At 36.6% G+C, this 19,372-nt stretch overlaps 3 protein-coding genes across 5 annotated transcripts; 2 read left to right on the forward strand and 1 right to left on the reverse strand.

Moving 5' to 3' along the window:
* Positions 1 to 2,221: 2,221 nt before the first annotated feature.
* LOC107812218 (serine/threonine-protein kinase PEPKR2) lies at positions 2,222 to 7,461 on the forward strand. 2 transcript variants are annotated; one of them, XM_016637265.2, is made up of 4 exons: positions 2,222 to 2,556; positions 2,672 to 3,618; positions 4,427 to 4,723; positions 6,818 to 7,461. In XM_016637265.2, the coding sequence occupies exons 2-4, from the start codon at positions 2,877 to 2,879 to the stop codon at positions 7,150 to 7,152; spliced, it is 1,374 nt and encodes a 457-aa protein (XP_016492751.1). In that variant the 5' UTR covers positions 2,222 to 2,556; positions 2,672 to 2,876; the 3' UTR covers positions 7,153 to 7,461. The 2 variants fall into 2 exon arrangements, with proteins under 2 accessions (XP_016492751.1, XP_016492752.1); XM_016637266.2 differs by having other exon boundaries at positions 2,285 to 2,556; positions 4,427 to 4,700.
* A 1,726-nt stretch (positions 7,462 to 9,187) lies between these two features.
* On the forward strand, positions 9,188 to 12,579 carry LOC107812219 (root phototropism protein 3). 2 transcript variants are annotated; one of them, XM_016637268.2, is made up of 4 exons: positions 9,188 to 9,770; positions 9,918 to 9,987; positions 10,110 to 11,405; positions 11,751 to 12,579. In XM_016637268.2, the coding sequence occupies exons 1-4, from the start codon at positions 9,658 to 9,660 to the stop codon at positions 11,760 to 11,762; spliced, it is 1,491 nt and encodes a 496-aa protein (XP_016492754.1). In that variant the 5' UTR covers positions 9,188 to 9,657; the 3' UTR covers positions 11,763 to 12,579. The 2 variants fall into 2 exon arrangements, with proteins under 2 accessions (XP_016492754.1, XP_016492753.1); XM_016637267.2 differs by having other exon boundaries at positions 11,782 to 12,579.
* Positions 12,580 to 14,483: 1,904 nt separating this feature from the next.
* LOC107812217 (transcription factor bHLH143) lies at positions 14,484 to 18,351 on the reverse strand. Its single transcript, XM_016637262.2, has 4 exons — positions 18,185 to 18,351; positions 16,676 to 17,295; positions 16,416 to 16,561; positions 14,484 to 16,321 (listed from the first exon to the last, which is right to left on the reverse strand). The coding sequence occupies exon 4, from the start codon at positions 16,302 to 16,304 to the stop codon at positions 15,210 to 15,212; it is 1,095 nt and encodes a 364-aa protein (XP_016492748.1). The 5' UTR covers positions 16,305 to 16,321; positions 16,416 to 16,561; positions 16,676 to 17,295; positions 18,185 to 18,351; the 3' UTR covers positions 14,484 to 15,209.
* Between the last annotated feature and the right edge of the window lie 1,021 nt (positions 18,352 to 19,372).

Here is a 19,372-nt window from a genome sequence, read left to right on the forward strand (position 1 = left end):
ATTGAAACAATATAAAAAGTTAGTATTACGTTTTGTAAAATTTTTCCAATAAGATTTTTTTAACTTTTAAATATTTATCTTTTTTTAGGTTAGAACTTAAAGAAAAAATATAAAATTATATTTTATAAAAAGATGGGCCGGCCCGTGGGGGCCCGCAACCTACATAGGACTGAGGTGGACTGACCATTATAAGGCCCATCAAAATGACGGGCTAGCCCGGCTCAATTCGTCAATTGCTAAAGTCCATATAAACTGGGTTGGGCTAGCCCGACCCCGCCTATATTGACAGCTCTACCCTTTCTGACGTTAAAGAAAGCCGCAACATCTAATGATGGTTGTTGCTATATCACTTCCTCACGCCACTATATGAAGGGCGTCTAAAGAACCCTTCCTTTTCTTTTATGCTTCTGATCGACGCTTCTGCGCTTCAAGATTTGTTCATCAGCTGCAAACTTCTTTCAACTCCCATCTCTTCCAATTAACTAGAGAAGAATTTAAAAAAAAAAACAGTTTGATGTAAAAAGCATTTCGTATTTGTTTACCCTTAAAATCGGATAATAATTAAATTTGTAAGTGGTTTTAAGGATACGCGGATTAATTTGATACAAAGCGATAAATTAAGTTTCTATTGAATAAGTAAAGATAAAATAAATTCAAACCACACGAGTTAGATAGTTTCAGCTTTGATGGAATAGTAGCTTTCGAGTCGGGCTCACCACGACCGGTGTCGATTAAAAAGAACAAGAGCTTCAAGACAGAGAAAATAATAATTTATTATTTTTTAGTGCATGTTATAGTGTGTCAAATGAATTGTTAGACCCTTTTTATATAATAGTGAAGTCCTATTTTAGGTACAACTCGATAAAAAGTAAAAAAATCTTCTGATTCGCTAATTACGGTTCCTTATCGATACGTGCCGAGATTCCCGCCGTGACATTCGGTCGATCACGCATATTTTGGCCTTTTTGTTGGATATCCTGGATCATCTGACAATATTCTTCGAAGTCGTTCGAGGCTAGAATCGATTCCGGGATTACGACCTCGGTATCCTCGAAGGCAGGCATCATGCCCCGGGTTCTAACCCGGTGGGATTTAGGTTCGATTTCGGTCCCTTATTGCCATATCTCGAGCCTGACTTATCTTGTCGGAGGGTAGGATGCACCATGGGCTTGATTTTACCCATATACAGTATTCATGCAGGATCCGAAAAAGGGTCGCACCCCTAAGGGTGTGATATAGACCGTCTACCCTAATGTAAAACATTAATAACTCCTTCCACGGCTCAAACCCGATAACCTTTGGTGACATGACAAAAAATTTTAAAAACATAAAGCCACTTCAGTAGGACATGATGAACCTAAAATTAGAAACCCTGATACATTGTATCTGCCTTCCATTTTACAATAATAGAAGACCTATTTTCATTTGCACGACAATACTTTTGTGTAGAGTTTTAATCCCACGAAATTCTTTTCACGTTAATAATTCATTCTCGACTATTTATTGGCCAGGAACCCCATATTTGTTTTCACAAAAAATGCGTTAGCAAGTTTAACATTAAGCTAGCGTTTGGCCATAGATTCTCAAATTTGTTCTGAAAATTTTGATTTGGATAAAATTTTGTTTGAAGATGAAAATGTGTTTGGACATCAGTTTTCAAAACATATTTCCAAATTTATTTTGGAAAAACATGAAACATGACTTATACCCACAAGTTTTAAAAACTATCACAAATACCCAACAGTATCATTATTAATAACATTCATTATATTATCGCAAACTATAGTCCTGAACATACATAAATTTGATACAAAATTATCATTTTTATAATGAACTACATGATACACTATTAGGTGACCGAGAAACCAAACAACATTGTTACAAAATAATAAATTATGGGTTCTTTTATAAAATACAAAAATTTGGGATAATTTTTAAAAAATATAATAATGATATTTTGGCCGAGCTAATTTTGAAATTTGTATTCTGCCAAAATATAAATAAAATTTATTGCCAAATATGTGTTTGACAAATAAAATACAAATTTATTTTGATAAAATTTATGGCCAAACGGGGAGTAAGATTTGGTATTGCAAAAATATGTCGTACAATTTTAGTGACAACCTTCATAGTGTAACCCACATTGAATTGATTTCCACCGTCCGATCTACTGACGTGGCGTACCATCACACGTCAAAAAGAGCAGATCGGCGCCAATAGTGAGGGTGGCAGTTTCAGAATCACGTGTCTGTACCGGAAAGTGATCTCCTTTTTCTTCCTCTCGCCAAAATCCCTTCTTCACTCCTTCCCCCCACCCCACTATCATTCCTTCTGTATGAAGGTACCAAAAAGAAAATTTTACTCCTACTAGAATATTCTATCAATCCCTGTTTTCTGATTTTTAGGCTACATGTTCTGTTAATCGAACTATTTTTCAGAGATTTAGGGTTTCACTAACTACCTTCTGTGAAAGGAGGATAAATATGTCTTTTACCTCGGAGTTGTATGCTCAAATGGGTCGCAGGAAAAGGAGTAAGAGGCATTTCGCATTAAGAGGTACTTAGCCCTTTACTTTTCTTGTTTAATTTTTTTAATTGGTATTCTTTGTTTCATTTGTTTTGTGATAATTTTGTTGGTTTTGTTTCATACCCCTTTTTTCTTGAAATTGCAGAATGTAACAAAAAGTTGGAACTTTTTATGCACCTGTTTTATGGTTGGTAGATCTTGTTATCCGGTTGGGCTGTTACAACTGAATTAGTTAATTGGGGCATCAAGGTAGTAGCTTTATAGTTTTGACAATCTAGGTGTTTTTTGGTTAGATGTAGTTTGGAGGACTGCTTTTGATTTAGAGCTAGCTTAATTGCTTAAATTTTTGCATGGAAAACTTGGGGAAAAAGAGAAAGGGGGTAGATATTTCCGTCACTTGTCAAAAAGATGTGAGTCCATTGACAGTAGTCAGGTCACATTTATCGCTTGAGGATTACTCGCGAAGGAAAAAGAAATCTAGGGAAATTGTGGTTAAAGATGCTAACTGTTGTAGGAAGAGTGTAATCACAGGAGTAGTCACTGCCCCACCTTGTGGGAGTGCACGTTCACGCTCACCTGGACGGGGTCTTAAAAGGAAAATAGGTTGCCTTGATTCAGCCACTCGATTAGGGAGGAAGAAGAAGATTGAGCAGGATTATGAGATGGGAGAAGTTATTGGGAAAGGGAAATTTGGGTCTGTATTATTATGTCGTAGGAAGTTGAGTGGAGAAAAGCATGCTTGCAAGACTCTCCGTAAGGGAGAAGAGATCATTCACCGTGAAGTGGAGATAATGCAGCATCTCTCTGGGCATCCAGGCGTTGTGACACTGAAGGCTGTGTATGAGGATGCTGAATCTTTTTATCTTGTTATGGAACTTTGCTCAGGAGGAAGGTTGCTTGACCAAATGGCTAGGGTAGGGAGATATCCTGAGCAACAAGCTGCTAACGTGATCAAAGATCTGATGCTGGTTATTAGATACTGTCATGAGATGAGTGTTGTGCACAGGGACGTTAAGCCTGAAAATGTCCTCCTTACAACCTCTGGACAAGTTAAGGTTTCAGACTTTGGGCTAGCGATGAGAATTTCAGATGGTAATTCAAGATGACCTATTTTCTTTGAATTTGACTTGCTAAGTGATAGCTTTCATTTTGTTCTGCCAATTCATAAATCTCTTTTGGCACCTATATTTTTATCAGTATTTGGCACCTATTATATTCACATTTAAGGCTTTAAACAGTCTGCAGACGGACAAAGCTGCATATATCTGTATAAAGATTAATTTCATCATACAGATTATACAATGTGTTTTGTAAAATAATAGCACTAGAAAGAAACTGCATGCAAGTTTGTGAAGTTTAAGATCTCTCTCGAATGATATGATGATGGGGTTTTTCATATAAGTCTCAACTGTTTGTCTCATAGGATGTTAGCTTTGTTAATGTTGTCTCTTGTGGGCCATCATGAAATCTCTCTTTTTAAAGTCTTTCTAGTTCCTCTTGGAAGATTCCTTGCTCCAAACTAGGTGAAGGGGGATATGCACATGTGTGTGTTTTCATTCTTGCTCGAGCTGGATGATGAAAGATTATCATGAAACCAGCTGGAGATTGGGGGTCGGGCTGAAACACTTGAAGATGCACATTTGGGGATTTGATGATATATGTGCACACTTCTTTTCGTCTTGTATTGTTTGTACCATCTTGCTACCTTTATTAATGAAACCTTTACCATTTAAAAAAGATGATATGTCTGCACAAACACACACACACACACACACATATACATATACATATACATATACATATACATACACATGTATGAATGTGTATATACTCAGCTGTTTCGTTTGTTCAGCAATGAGGTATCTGATATGCCCAATTCTTTATTTTATGGTGCTTGTAGGTCAGAGTTTGACTGGTGTGGTCGGAAGTCCAGCTTATGTTGCTCCTGAGGTTCTGCTTGGTGATTACACTGAGAAAGTGGACGTATGGAGTGTCGGTGTCCTCCTGCATGCACTTTTGATGGGCGGGCTCCCATTTCAAGGTGATTCTTTGGAATCTCTATTCAGCGCAATTAAGGAGGAGAATCTTGAGTTCACTGGTGGACACTGGGAATCTGTGTCACAACCTGCTCGTGATTTGCTTTCTCGTATGATGACAAGGGATGTTTCAGCAAGGTACAGTGCCGATGAAGTACTAAGTGAGTAACCTTCAGATCTCTTCCGTTTCTTAGCTGTTGCTTTGTTGCCTGTTCGCTTTATATCTTATATTCTTTTGTCGGTAATTTCTTTTGGATGAAATGTACTCAAAGAGGACTAGACAGAATTAAGGGGTTGGGATCTACCTTTGGATCATTATTTAGCAGCATGTATGTGTTGCCTTGCAAATAGAGTATGACAGATGACTGATTGATCATCTATATCTTGGTGTACCATCCTACTCTATGAAAAGACAATGGTGAGATGATTCAAGAATTGTCAAGTAACCCCACAGGGGAAACACAAGGGCAATTCAGATGGATGTCTGTGTCATGTAACTTGTAGTATTAGAGCAATCATATATACTTAAATGTTTATACTTCCTATATCTCAATAATTTTCTTAATGTAACCAAGCACAACACACTTATTTAGGTGACAATTGAAATTTTATTTTATTTTGAAGATGTGGATCCAAAGTGGAGAAATCTACTTGGCCTAGTGGTCAATGAAGTGAGTTAAGAATTATGAGGTCTCAGGTTCAAATCCCAGTGTAAACAAAAACAATAGGTGATTTCTTTTCTGCTTGAACATCTGTCCAAGCCTTGGTGAATAGAGTTACCCGTTACCTGTTATTGGCGGGAGGTAGCAGGTACCCCGTGGAATTAGTCGAGGTGTCCGTAAGCTAGCCTGACACCACGGTTATTTTAAAAAAAAGTACTTTTTGATGAACGAATTAGAGCTTATTTATTTGGAAGTGAGAGTGGTAGTAGGATACTATTAGGAAATTGGACGCAAATTTTGGCTCACCTAAAACCAAAATAAGACGATTAAATTGCGACATAGAATTTAAAACCTTTTGTTGCGTAATGCATAGTAGTATTATTAGGCCAGCCTACGAAAATAATAGAAAAGAGAATATGGAAGACTAGGCTAAAACTTAAATTTACCAAAAAAAAAAATTAGATGAGACTTGATTTCATCCTCTCTTAAAGTACCTTCTAAGACTGAATATTCTACTATGGTTACTATAGTGCCAGATACTTTATGTTTGCTGGTCATTTTAGTTGCATGGTGTGGCTGTGATGATATGCATCATACTTTCATTTATAGATGATATGAGTAGAATAAATTGATGTGATGTTGGTACAAAGGAACGGATGTATATTTAATAACTTGCATAAGAATCATAAATCCTTCGAATAACTTGCATCTAATGTATGTTGAAGTCTTCTGTTACACTTCCTCTTCAGAAATTACTCCATTTGCTGCCCCCATCCTAAGCCTTAACCCCGAGGGTGAGGACTCCGTGTTTAAGCATCAAAAACACTATAGAATCTACAAAATTTATGAATTTCCAGCTGAAAACAACTCGCTCCATAGGCCTAATAATTTTATTCCCTGTCAACAAGCTATAAGCTATGCTGATGGACATGTTCCAAAGATTCAATTTTGGTTAATTAAAGTTCCTTTTAATCGAGAAAGCCTCTACAATTTCGTAAACACAAAAAACTACTTGCTCAAACATATCTCAAAACTCATTTTGGAAAAACAATCTTATAGAACCACGCTGTGCTGTAAAAGTATTTGTGTCAGTCAATGAGCTTTGGAAAAGGTATTAGATGGGAGTTCCCCTGGTGTTGATGGAACAGTCATCTGTATTTAGGCGTAGATTCCTGTTGATAGATCTAATTTAGTGGGTAAAACAGTTTCAGTTTGACATTCTTGCTCTGAAATGTTACCTGACAAGGTCTGTTGGAACTTTGGTGTAAAAGTGTTACCTGACATTTTTTTTGGGAGTCCAAAACCTAATTGTGGTGTTTTTGGGCTCAAAAGATCAAAATAGGTATAGAAAAAAAAGCTGACCACCATTTTATATATAGCGCGGTTATTCACCGCGCTATACCTTAACATCATGTTTGTCTGTTAAGGTATAACGCGGTTATTATAATGGCTATCTTTGTTTTCCACAGTGTTTATAAGAATGATGGCATCTCATAAAAGTCTTGACAGCGAAAAGGTTTAAATGTCTAAATCTCACGCTTGCCTGATTGCATTGCTTTGTGATTTCATGATACCATTTTTCTGTATGTACAGGGCATCCATGGATTTTATTTTACACAGAACCCACATTGAAGAACCATGTAAAACCAATCAAAAGCAAGCTGACTGCTACTACTAGGATAGAACGGGAGAGAAGAAACTTAGCTTTTAGCTCTCTGAGTGATGACTTTGGTTCAACTTTAACATCTGGTAGTTCGTCCAAGATGCCTGAAGGTGAAGACTCTGGTTTTATTGATGCTCTCACAGTGGCCGTTTCACACATGAAGATATCAGAGCCAAAGAGAAGTAGAATATGCAGCCCAGCCAGAACAATTGATCAAGAATGTCCCCCTAACATACAAGCTAACCACCTCTGTACAGCATTTTGACGGGTATGACCTTAGCTTTGGAGCAAAGGCGGAGCACAGCATGTTGCAACAACTATTGACTTCCCAACTGCATGAAGTGGTAACTGGCGACTGATCTCATTTAACCTTTGGCTGTGAATAAATTATTAATAAAAAGAGTTCTGTGTCAGATAATACTAGACGACTAGTTTGGCTTGTGAATTCTTAACATTTTTAACTTGTCAGTTGGAGTGTGAGTAATGTAAATAAGGTGTGTTTTCGTAGTTATTTCTCTGAGCCCGTTGTAACAAAAGTTTCAAGGGTCATAGAGATAATGCATTTGGAATCAAATCTTGTTTAACTGCATCATAGATATAAGCTGAGTAATTTATTTTGAGTTGAAAGAAAGATTAATGGTTGATCGTGGAAGACCTCATCATGTCCTGAGGAAAAAGAGCATAAACCAATCCACGAATGGATTATATAAGAGATTATATTTTTTGATAGATTTAAGAGAAGAAATAAGTTAAATACGATGGGAGGTGTATTAATGGGCTTCTTACTCGGCATGAGATATCGTGGAACTCCATTATTAGTCTCATAAAAAGAAGTTGCGGCATGTCTGCCATCTCAATATGAATTTATGAGACAACCATGAACATACCACATGCTTGAGAATGGCTAGAGATATGATAGCCACATACTATTATTATCTTATTAATAATTGTAAATTCGTCAACTTAATCAGACTAAAATAATACTTATAGTGCGGCTGCATTCTCACTCTGACAAGTTTATATTGTATGCATTTATATGAATGATATATCTTGTTTTACCTATATATTATCTTAAATTATTTCAATCATATATGAATCTTCTTTCTCAGCTTCTTGAATAAAAATTACATCATTTAGGATAATTTTTAGCTCCTGATTTGATCATACCGCTTATCAAGCAGATCACTTAGTTAAGGAATAATCCAATAATCAAGATGTCATGATAATGTCACAAGTTCGGATCTAAGTCATTATTAAATCAATTTGGTTGTCTTATGTTTGATCCCCTATTAACTATTACAGCAACTTTCCATTTCTTTCTCAGTTTATCCTAACGTATTAAAAGAAGGGGGGAATTATGATCAATTTGCAGCTCTCATTTTTTGGAATACGTAATATCAATCCATCAATCTTTGCAATGGGTAAATGACTAAGAAAAGTAGCTTTAACGAACACTATATTTTGTATTGGGTATATGTTATAATTAAAAATTCTGCAGTGAAATAAAGAGACATGGGTCATGACTCATGAATAATTGACCCCTTAGCTAAATCTCACTTTCATATAAATAAATGTTGATGATTCCAAAATGGCTTCTATACTTCTCTACTGTTACAGTCATTACAACCACAATTCATGAAACATTTGGGACCCGCAACTTTTGCTATGCACCATTCATCAGGAGTGTAGTACAACATCCCCATTGTAATCTATTTACCACTTAAGTTATTAATTTTCCGCAAAAAGGAGCTTGTCTCTTGGTCAAAATATTTGTAGATTAACTTTTTACTAAAAAAAAAAAAAGTATTAGTAACGACTTTCACGGCTCGAAATCGTGCTCTACATGGTCATACATAAATAATTTTATCGTTGTTCTAAAACTAACCTTCAAGGTCAAAAAAAAATGGAAGTTGATATATTAGTGAAGACATAAGTAGGCCAAAGTGACAAAGTTACATATAGAAGTATCCTTACGTATCCATTATTTGTATGTATACATTTTAAGTCAGTAATGGCATGCATGAGAATGACACTTTTCACCACTTCACTAGAAGAGTCCATACCTAGACTTAACTATATCTTGATATAAATGGCCAATCCAAAGAAGAGGACAAGAAAATGAAAGGAAGAATGAGAGTTACCAGAAATATATTACCCTAAATTATTTACACTTGAACTGAAAGGAAAATGGTGGTCCATACTCCTTCATTAGAGAATAAATTTGATGTCTACATTTGTAAAAGACTTTCACCCACTCCATTAAAAAAAACTTCATTAGTCCTTCTCTCATGAAAAAGAATGTTTTGGACATTCCAACTAGTCTACACAAAGTTGTAAAAGATTTAAATGTGGGGAGAGCTTAAAATAGCTTTACGCCAAAAATAACAAACATATGAAGATTAACCTCTCTTTTTTCCATTCAAGACTCACACCTATTGAGAAATTTTAATATTTCAATGATTGGAAAAGGGAATTAGCAGTGAATTGATCCACACAAAACACACACACACACAAAAAATAGTACCAGTACTGTGCCCATTACTACACAGCCTGTTGGAGGCCTTGAATATTCCTGAGAAGCCGACAAATATAAGATAATTCCAAGCATTCCCATGTGGGATTTTCCCTTTTTACTCATCAGTCCAGCTTCTCTACTTGTTCTGCTCTTTTCTTACTCTACTTCTCTGCTTCCCCCTCTCAACTTACTGTCACTTTCTTGATAAAATTCTCTGCTGTGAATTTTGTTTCTAGTCCTTAAAGCTTTCTCACCATGTGGGAATCAGAAACTGAGTCTGTTAGTGGAAGAGATTATGGCAATGGAGTTCTCACTGCTAGCAAGAATGGAGTTAAGACTGATAGTTTTGAGCAAAAAGGCCAGTCTTGGTATGTACTAACAGACTTGTTTGCTTTAAAATTGTTCAATGATATGATGACCTGTGTTTTTCTCAATGTCATTATTTTGGAGTACCTGAATTTATTTCAGACTAAATGATTAAAATGGTCAATGATTTATATATATTCTTGAAATAGGTATGTAGCAACTGATATCCCAAGTGACCTTTTAGTTCAAATTGAAGATGTTAGCTTCCATTTACACAAGGTAAGTACCATAAACTGAAAACACTTAAATTTCTATCTCATGTACTATTTGTCTTGTGGAAAAGTTAAAGTGGCTAACTAGTTCCTCTTTGTTTATACCCCAACTCCTAAATATCATAAAAGTATCCTTTGCTTTCTAGAAGTGGAAAAATGAACAGAACAATATATGAATCAAGGGGTGCAGAATTGGACAAGATAAGTTTAGATGAACTACCAGGTGGACCTGAGGCGTTTGAGCTAGCAGCAAAGTTCTGCTATGGTATTGCTATTGATCTATCTGCAACCAATATTTCTGGCCTAAGATGTGCAGCTGAGTATCTTGAAATGACTGAGGATTTGGAAGAAGGCAACCTTATATTCAAGACTGAAGCTTTCCTCAGCTATGTGGTTTTATCTTCATGGAGAGACTCTATATTGGTGCTAAAGAGCTGTGAAAAGTTATCACCATGGGCAGAAAACCTCCAAATTGTTCGAAGATGCAGCGAGTCCATTGCGTGGAAAGCTTGTGCTAATCCAAAAGGAATAAAATGGCAATACACAGGAAAGCCTACAAAAGGTTCCAGCCCAAATTGGAACCAAATGAAGGATTCCAGCCCAAGTAGAAACCAGCAAGTAGTACCCCCTGATTGGTGGTTTGAAGATGTTTCAATTCTCAGGATTGATCACTTTGTGAGAGTGATTACCGCGATCAAGGTAAAGGGCATGAGACATGAACTGATAGGTGCTGCAATTATGCAGTATGCAGCTAAGTGGTTGCCAGGTTTGATCAGAGAAGGATCCGGATTGGCGGATGATGGCAGAAACATCAGTAATAGCATTAATGGCACTAGCAGTGGTAGTTGGAGAGGCGGCCTCCATATGATAGTAGCGGGAAGTGGAGATGAAGTACCAAGTGTCCAGGCCAAAGATCAAAGGATGATTGTTGAAAGCCTAATTAGCATAATCCCACAACACAAGGACAGTGTTTCGTGTAGCTTCCTTCTTCGACTATTGAGAATGGCAAACATGCTGAAAGTAGCTCCAGCTTTGATAACAGAATTGGAGAAACGCGTAGGAATGCAATTTGAGCAGGCTACATTGGCTGATCTTCTCATACCATCTTATAATAAAAGTGAAACCATGTATGACATTGATCTTGTGCAGAGGCTTTTGGAACATTTCATAGTTCAAGAGCAGACAGAAAATTCAAGTCCTAGTAGATATTCATTCTCCGATAAACATATGCACGATGGAATTCAAAGGGGTACAAATCTAAATGCCAAGATGAGAGTGGCAAGGCTCGTAGATAGTTACCTAACAGAAGTATCCAGAGATAGAAATCTTTCTTTGACAAAATTTCAGGTCTTGGCAGAGGCTTTGCCAGATTCAGCAAGAACATGTGATGATGGACTTTATCGAGCAATTGATTCCTATCTTAAGGTACTTTGATCCAATCCATTCAAGTTTATTGTTCTGTGAATCATTTACATTCTTGAACCAATCGTTCCTGATTAATCATGAATATAGTTCTCTTTTCTGCTCTAATTTAATGTTACAAAGATCAACATTAGCATGCTTGTATATCTTTGTAATAGTTAAACAAAACTACAATTATACACAATCCTTTCTCAAGTAAAAGTGACGATGATTCAGAATTCTGAAATGCTATATATGCTAAATATCTAATGATCGGATAGAAGTAAATCATCTGCAAATACCACACCTTTGCAATTATGTTGTCTGCATCTCTAGAATTCCAGCCCAACATGCTTCTCTTTTTATCAGAAAGCTCATTGATATACAACACGTGCGACAGGCCCATCCTACGCTCTCAGAACATGAAAGAAAGAGGCTGTGCAGGGTGATGGATTGCCAGAAACTCTCTGTCGATGCTTGCATGCACGCTGCTCAGAACGAAAGGCTCCCACTACGAGTGGTGGTGCAAGTTCTCTTCTCTGAGCAGGTGAAAATAAGCAATGCAATGGCTAATATCTCTCTCAAAGATCCAGGAGAATCTCATTATCAACCTCTGGTATCTAACCGTAAGTCATTGCTTGAAGCAACGCCACAATCATTTCAAGAGGGATGGACAGCAGCCAAGAAGGACATCAACACTCTTAAGTTTGAACTAGAAACTGTGAAGACTAAGTACCGAGAACTCCAAAACGACATGGATAACTTACAGAGACAGTTTGATAAGATTGCAAAACCAAAACAAGCCTCAGCATGGACTGCAGGGTGGAAAAAGTTAGGCAAGCTCACAAAAACGACGAATATAGAAACACATGACTTTAACGGTCAGGTCCCAAATGCTGAACAGACTACAAAGACACCTAGAAGGTGGAGAAATTCCATTTCTTGAGAAGTAAAAGGCTATGAGATAGAAGAGTAGAGTACCAGTTATCAGTGTTCCCTTCTATTCAAAATTATCATTCTCCTCCTATCACAAGAGTAGTTAAAACGTTCATTTTTATCATAGATAGAAATTATGTGAGATAATAGCACAATTTATTATAGATTCTCTAGTTTACTGGTGACTGGTTTCTCAGTAACGATTGTACCATCTTAAGTATGTTATGCATTTGAAGGTGCAGTAAAGCTGGTTTGTGTACCATCAGTGACGTGCAGTTAGCTTATTGTTATTTTCTGTGACTATCAGTAAAGAATTACATGAACATAGTGACTAACTTGACTAATTGTAATACAGAACTAAGGTAGTATTCATTGTAACACGAAAAAGGAGAGAAGATCAAGAAATAGACCACTCAACAATGTATACTTTCATTAGAGCAAATCACTTTATAAGGTTATGTCAAGTCTTAAACTGCAGTGCCTAGCCAAATTACAAGCTAAAGCTAACAGAAGGATCAATCCTTTCAAGAGCTCTCTATCTATCTATCTCTTGTACTTGTTCATTCTTGATTTATCTTTTAATCTTTTGAGACCAAACACTAGAAGATGAGTACATCTTGTTGGACTTGTCTGTCCAGTACGTAGTTGAAAGTTCAGACGGATGTGAAGGCCTGGTGAGTAATAGAATTAGTTAGGGAATTGACTCCTCCACTGTTCTATGTACAAAATGCATGTGACATGAAAAACATTAGGGGATAAAAACTTGGGAACTGACTCTCTCCATGACATTCACTAGGTAACAAACAAGGCGGTTCTTTGACAGGCAATTAATATATATGTTGTACTCAGAGACGAATCCAGAATTTGAACTTTACAGGTTCAACATTTAAGGTTCTTGGTATCGACCCTATTACATTTTCAAAATTATGTGTTCAAATATACTATTTGTTACAATTTTAGTGAGTTTTTACACATAAATATATGCTCGGCACCGAAAGTATTGGGTTCAGATGAACCTGGTGTTAATATGCTCCATCCGCCTCCGGCTGTACTCGTTAATTTCCAATGATACTGCTCATTTAACGATTCTCCTTTGTCCTGAACATATACTTACACTTTTCGAAGGTTTAAATACCTTAATAATCATCATGAGATATATGAAGTTTCACTTTAAGTATACAAGAGCACATATATGGTTTATAAGATCTTGAATTATTCATCTATTATATTTGGAGTTCAGATTTTGTCATGGCCCCAGAAGACTTGCACAAATCAATAGGAACTAACTCTAGCCCTAGGGTGTGTTTGGTATATCTAAGTATATACTATGTATTTCTTTTTCCTTATTGGAGTCCACTGTGTTATCTTGTCATCATATCATAGGACTAATAGTTTACATTTTGTTACCTATTCAGCTTGGAAATTGTAAATACTTTTAAGATAGGCAATTGTTCTAAGCTCATTTGTTTTTTCCCTCCTTTTTTTTTTTTTTTTTTTGGTTGCATTTAGGTAGGTATTAGGTTTCATGGAAGTGATTAAAGATGAGATATTGGTGTCAAGTTCTAAATCATATACCATTTCTATATTTCTTTCTAAAGAATCATAGAAAGGAAAATGATAAGGGAGGTCTTTTTCCGATTGCACTTTTCTACACCTTTTCCATTGATTTCAAAATCTGAATCATAACTTGCAATACTTTCAAAGAAGAGAATGTCCTGCATACTGTGATTATGTTGATATGAGCGCCGCAACTTTTCATGGTCATGCTAATACGTCTAGGATTTCATTTACATCCACATACAGTATAATGAAATTTTTGCAAATATTCTGATGGTATAAAACTTTTCTACATCAGTGTATAGAATTTAATCCCATAAAACTTTAATTTTTCTCCCAGTTTTATAAGGACTTAAATTTTTCTCCTTATGGAAAAAATACCCCATGTTCGTTGATAACAGTAAACCTTTTTTAGCAGGCAATGATTCAAGTTCAAATAGGTTCCAGTCTCATTGCCTCTCCCATGAGGGAAAACTCTCATTCTACTTGTAAGCAGCAAACGATCCAATATTTTTTTCCATTTAAAACTTTCTTTAAGTAGTGCTAACCCTTAAAATAGACAAAACCACATAATGATCAAAATAGACAAAATGCACAAAACAAAACAAATAATAATAATAAAGCAAGCTATATTTTATTATTAGTTTTATATAAGTGGTAAAAGCATAAAGACAACACACACAGCAATAATAATAGCATGAAACACAAAGGGTCCATGAGGCTCATAAAAAGACACCACGCTTAGAAAAAGACTCACAACTCTCTCCAACTACAAGTGGGAACAAACCAAATTTTAAGACAAGATTTGATCATGTTTCTCAATCAGCCTTTTCATGATAAGCTTTAGAGGGCAGGCCCCTCCCTTTTTCCATGCGCTACCCTTCAACAGTAGTTGCCATCACTATCCTTTGTGGGGATCAACAGAAACATCAACACATCATAACAGTCATTCAAATCAAGAAACATATTGAGGTGGATTGTGGGCCTCAATTACCAAATGCGCATGCATTGAATCCAAGGGTTTTCTCAAGAATTTTAAAGGGTCCCTCTTTTACTGTACACTCATGAGTTGGAACTTTGAAATTGCTACCCTTTCTTACTCCACAAAAAACTCAAAAATAATCCCTTTTATTTCACCCCTTGCAAGTAAAAGACATTCCACTAAGACTCTTCACTTCTGGTGGTTCATAATACTTGTTGCACTGAAGGACTGATGAAAATGGCAAATGCTTCACAATTTAACTATTTTAACAAATAGATTAATGTTCAAGCAACGTTACCCCCTAAAATCCACAATGCTAACGTTGTAGGGGTTGGATACTGATACTCTTTTCTTTAACAAGAAGATGGAGGGTACTCTTGAGGGAGCCCAACTCCTAAAGCTTTGGCTTTGCCCCTCAAAGACTTCAAGTAATCAATTGCTTCATCAATAACCAACAATGGGTCCTTACTCTTTATCCCAGGAATCAAGCTCTCAAGAATTCTCAAGGTCTCGCGAATTTTAGCTTTCCTTTTCCTTGTGCTCAAATCATGATCCTCCTCATCCTTCTCCCTGAGGGGAAGAGAGTCTTTAACACATCTTGATTCCCCAATATCATCATCATCATCATTGGCCCATCTAGATTCTATGGATGATGATTTCTTGTGCCCGCCATCTGGCAATCTTTGCCTTTTACATGGGCCATCAGAACTGGCAACTTCTTCTGTAAGTTCCTCAGGCAGTTTGTCATGCTCACCACAGCCGCAGCCCCCATTGTTTGCACAAGGAGAGCGAGCCGTGCTAGTTACTTCATCATCCTCACCACAATCATCGTCATCTTCGTCCACTTCAGTGCCATCAGAAGAGTAGAGCAAGGCATTGATTTCTTCTGTGTCTTCATGCATACTACTTTCTTCACCATTTATGTAGCTTTCCTCCAATTTATCTTCAATAATGGGTTTCACAGGAGATCTTCGCTCAACTACAGCAGTCAGGTTCTCATAATACAAACCATAAGCATGTTCTTTCGGTGTAGTTACTTCATTTTCAAGAGGGCGACCTTGACTAAAGTAAAATCTAGTTTGACTCCCAGACTGATCACAAATGAGGAACCTTTTCTGAGAATTTGCAGATGCATCAGTTGGTGGGGAATCTAATCCTATCAAGCGATGAAGTAAAAAGCTAGTATCGTTCGGATACTCATTTTTGGGAGGAGCTAAGCTTGGCAGCCATTTGACTCCATTCTGATTGGCTGCCTTAGAACTTGGCAAACCAGGGGCGAAACATGATGGCCTAGGAGAAACTGCATTTGCAGCACATATGCAAGGGCTATACAGAGATGGAACACCAAGGTTATGTCCATGCCGTAAGAATGCAGTTGCATGGTTCAAATTCGGTGAAGTCCATGCCGGATCCTGCTGGTAACAATTGAGCTTGCTGGTTGTAACCATCTAGACAGAAGAGAAACCTAACATGCATAATGCAAGAACTTAGATGGAAATACACAACAAAATCAATAGAAGTTTAACACAGATAGCAGCACCAAAGACTAAGACGCATACCAGTTATATGGGTTGTATAAATTCCACTTCAAATTACTCTTTAAGGACGTAAATAAGAAGAAAATACTATAAAGCTGGATTAAGACAAAAGCGTGAACTCAGAGCATCTACGTTACAGGCTTCAACAACTGACGGAAGTATTCAGCCTGGTAAGCAAAAACAGATTGTAAGTTAGGTAGCCTTTCAATTACATCATTGAAACCCACAACTGAAAAGCAACACTTAAATTTCCCATAAGTGAGGCAAAAATGTGAACGAACCTGGCAATTCTGCAATGGTTGAAAACATGCTATAACTCTAACTACAATGGTTGCTTTCCCTGTGATTCCACTCTCATGCTTTAAGGCCCGAAATCTTGTTTGTCCTGCTGCTTGGCACACCATAACTACTTTCGACCTTCCAATGAAATTCAAAATCTATGCGGAGAGATAACACTGTAGCCCAAGAGTAACAAAATACTATCTTTCGTAGGAAAATGGAGATTACAAGAAAGGAGAAGGTTGAGGAAATCGCAGTATAGGAAAAGAACCCTGAAAAGACCTAAACTGGGTCACAGAGATGACAAAGTGCCAATGAATCAAAATCAGGACTAAGAGGATTTAAATTTTCTTTGCAGTGGTCTTTCAGCTAATCATACAGATATAACAAGCAAAGAGACAAAACTGACTGGTTAAAGGGAAGAGGAAGATGAAGAGAATGGTAGATAAAAAAGCTGGTTTAATAGGAGAAATAATTTATAGGATCACCCTGCAAAATAAGTTCAAGGGGATGACATAAGAAAACACATCAATTGACAGGCTCAGCCACCGCATGTTGTAGCTTCTTTAAACTGCAGAAGTTGCCACAACTATGAAAGGATGTCAATATGAAGTTAGTTTACCTGAAATATTAGACAACATATGCATTAGTCATGAACCAGAACAACTAAACAGCTTGCAATGTGAATATCACTAAATCCCTTCAGAGAAACAACCGTGTGAATGACTGGACAACAACTCATTTTTTCCCCACAAAAAGTACATGAAACATATCACTTATTCGATTTCATATAAAAAATATTTCAAAATAAAACTAAAGACTAAACAGAATTCTAGGCATGTGCAGTAACCTTGTCTTTAACACCAATCAACCTCAAAGAACTATAAATTAAAAAAAAATCAAAAACCTAATCAACCTTTAGATTTCTTAGCAGTGATGACTGAACTCACTACACTCTTAAATAATTGGTTCAAAATCCATTTTTTGTTGAAATTTTGTTTTACACACACATTTCTCTATATATACACATTCCGTATCAAAAATACTGGATTTGATTGAATCCGTAGCACTATGGATACATACGCCAAAGCATGTCACTGATACAGCTCTCTTTGAGTTCGTATGACTTCCAAAAAAAAAAACTGGAAATTTGAAAAAAATCCTAAAATTTAGACAATGACTGTAAAAAATTAAAAAGAAGCGCAGCTAGACATCTCAACAGTAAAAGTATAACTGAAAGATTAAATCTTGCAAGGGAAACCCCATCAATCAAATGCTTCTGAAAGACTTTCGAAGAGGCAAGCACACACACACAGAAAAACAAAAACAAGAATTCAGAAAAACATCCAGAAAACCTAAACATGACAAACTGATTCAAGGGGTTTTTCTCAATTTCAAAAATCATAACTTTAAGCAAACCAGATAAATCAAAGGGGTTAGAAACATTTATGGTATGAACATTAAGCATAAATGATGTGCATAATAAGAAAAATGCAGCTGAAACAACTTACGAGGGAAGAGATCCAAGACGAGTATATTGACCAGCAAACAGTATGCAAAAATGTTCAAAAATGATTTCAAGAGAGAGAGAGAAGCAGAAGCAGAATGTGAACAGATTTTATGGTTTCAGAATTCAGATAGTAGGTAGTAGAGCAGGTGAAAAAAGAAGGAAGTGTTGCAGCTTGGGGATTGATGGTCTTATATATACATATTCCAATGACAGTATTGCCCTTCACTAGAGTCATAAGTACAATATTAACCTTTCTTGCCTTTTTTCTTTTTTTCTCTTTCATATTTTCCTTTTTTTTTTCTTTTCATTGACGTCTCAAATGTTGTTTAATCTTTGGAAAAAAAGTGTTTTATATTTTATATAAATTGATTTTCTGTTATATTTAACGTCATTATAATGTCATTTTATAGATCAAGTCTCAAGAATTCAAATAATTTGATTTACTAAAATGAAATTTGGACGTGACACAAGCTTAAACCAAGTGTATCATTCAACATTCTTGAAATATGGGTGTCACCTCCCTGGAATATGGGTGTCAATAATTAATATCATACCAATTTTAGAAAATATGTACATAAAATATCTAATTTTACGAAGAGACCATGGGTTCACTGTCTTAGCGCCTAGGTTTTTGCCCACACTACCTTATCAAGCTTCCGTCTAGTCTGTCTTGCCCCCTCAAGACCTTGGCCTTTGCTTGCACACAACCCCACTCGTGTTTTTAGTGTAATCCATCACACCTTAGCCTTGCAACCATTTTTTGCTATTGATAACGCTCCCATTGTCTTGCATGTTGATTGCCCCGCACATACGCTAATGGCAAGGCCATCATGCCACAATCACACCATATGTCGGTCAGCTTCTTCAAGGGTCTAACAAACCACCCCAACTAGTTGAATTTGACGCCCTCGTCGAACAATCTCACCACATGCTCGCCATTTGCAAAGACATCACAAGTTCAGCACCCTTTTAAGAATTATGTTGTACATGCCCTCAAGTGCAACATTTTTTCTCATTTGCTTTTACTGTCTGTCATTCCCACAGCAAATCCCGTACGCAACTGGCCTAATTTGAAAGAATCCACTGCTGATTTTGGTACCAACAACTCGAAATTTTGCATCACTGCCTTGCTTGCCTTTAATGAATTTTTCTAAGCACGGACAGTCCCTTCCACGAACAAGCACACTGA

Source organism: Nicotiana tabacum, chromosome 19 (genome assembly GCF_000715075.1).
Source record: "Nicotiana tabacum cultivar K326 chromosome 19, ASM71507v2, whole genome shotgun sequence".
NCBI classification, from domain to species: domain Eukaryota; kingdom Viridiplantae; phylum Streptophyta; class Magnoliopsida; order Solanales; family Solanaceae; genus Nicotiana; species Nicotiana tabacum.